The sequence below is a fragment of the Myotis davidii genome, unplaced genomic scaffold (genome assembly GCF_000327345.1).
Source record: "Myotis davidii unplaced genomic scaffold, ASM32734v1 scaffold924, whole genome shotgun sequence".
NCBI lineage: Eukaryota > Metazoa > Chordata > Mammalia > Chiroptera > Vespertilionidae > Myotis > Myotis davidii.
The window spans coordinates 706647-707085 of record NW_006294764.1 but is presented as its reverse complement, the minus strand read 5'-3'; the positions used below and the strand labels follow the sequence as shown (position 1 = coordinate 707085).

The 439-nt window shown below is 69.0% G+C and overlaps 1 protein-coding gene across 1 annotated transcript in view; it reads left to right on the top strand.

Annotated features, from left to right (window-relative positions):
* Positions 1–11: 11 nt before the first annotated feature.
* Positions 12–439, top strand: part of HPDL (4-hydroxyphenylpyruvate dioxygenase-like) — a 1970-nt gene continuing 1542 nt past the window's right edge. Inside the window, exon 1 of the mRNA XM_006769276.2 lies at positions 12–436. Within this exon, the coding sequence (XP_006769339.1) occupies positions 289–436 (148 nt within the window). The 5' untranslated portion in view covers positions 12–288. The remainder of the gene's footprint in view (positions 437–439) is intronic.

Sequence of the window (439 nt, the reverse complement as noted above, 5' to 3'; positions counted from 1 at the left end):
TCCGCCCAGCACTGGCTCCACGTGGTTTTCACCGCTCGCCCCGGGGACCTGGTGGTCCCAAGGGATCTCCAGGTTGGGGTGGTGCGGTAGAAAGAACCGCAGGCAGCCAGGAGGGTCGGTCTGTGACTTCTCCCCGAAACGTGCAAGGAGCGCGCTCTGCGGGGAAAACCGGACTCCGCCGGCTTCCGACGACAAGCTTGCGACGGAGAGTCGGAGTCCCGAACGACAGGTGAGGACGAGTGAGCGGACCAAAGGGAAGGACAGTCCGGGGTCACCAACCAGACCGCCATGGCCGCGCCCGCCCGCCGACTGTGCCATATCGCCTTCCACGTGCCCACAGGGCAGCCTCTGGCCAGGGATCTGCAGCGCCTCTTCGGCTTCCAGCCCTGGGCGGCGCGGGAGGCCGGCGGCTGGCGGCAGCTGGCCCTGCGCAGCGGCG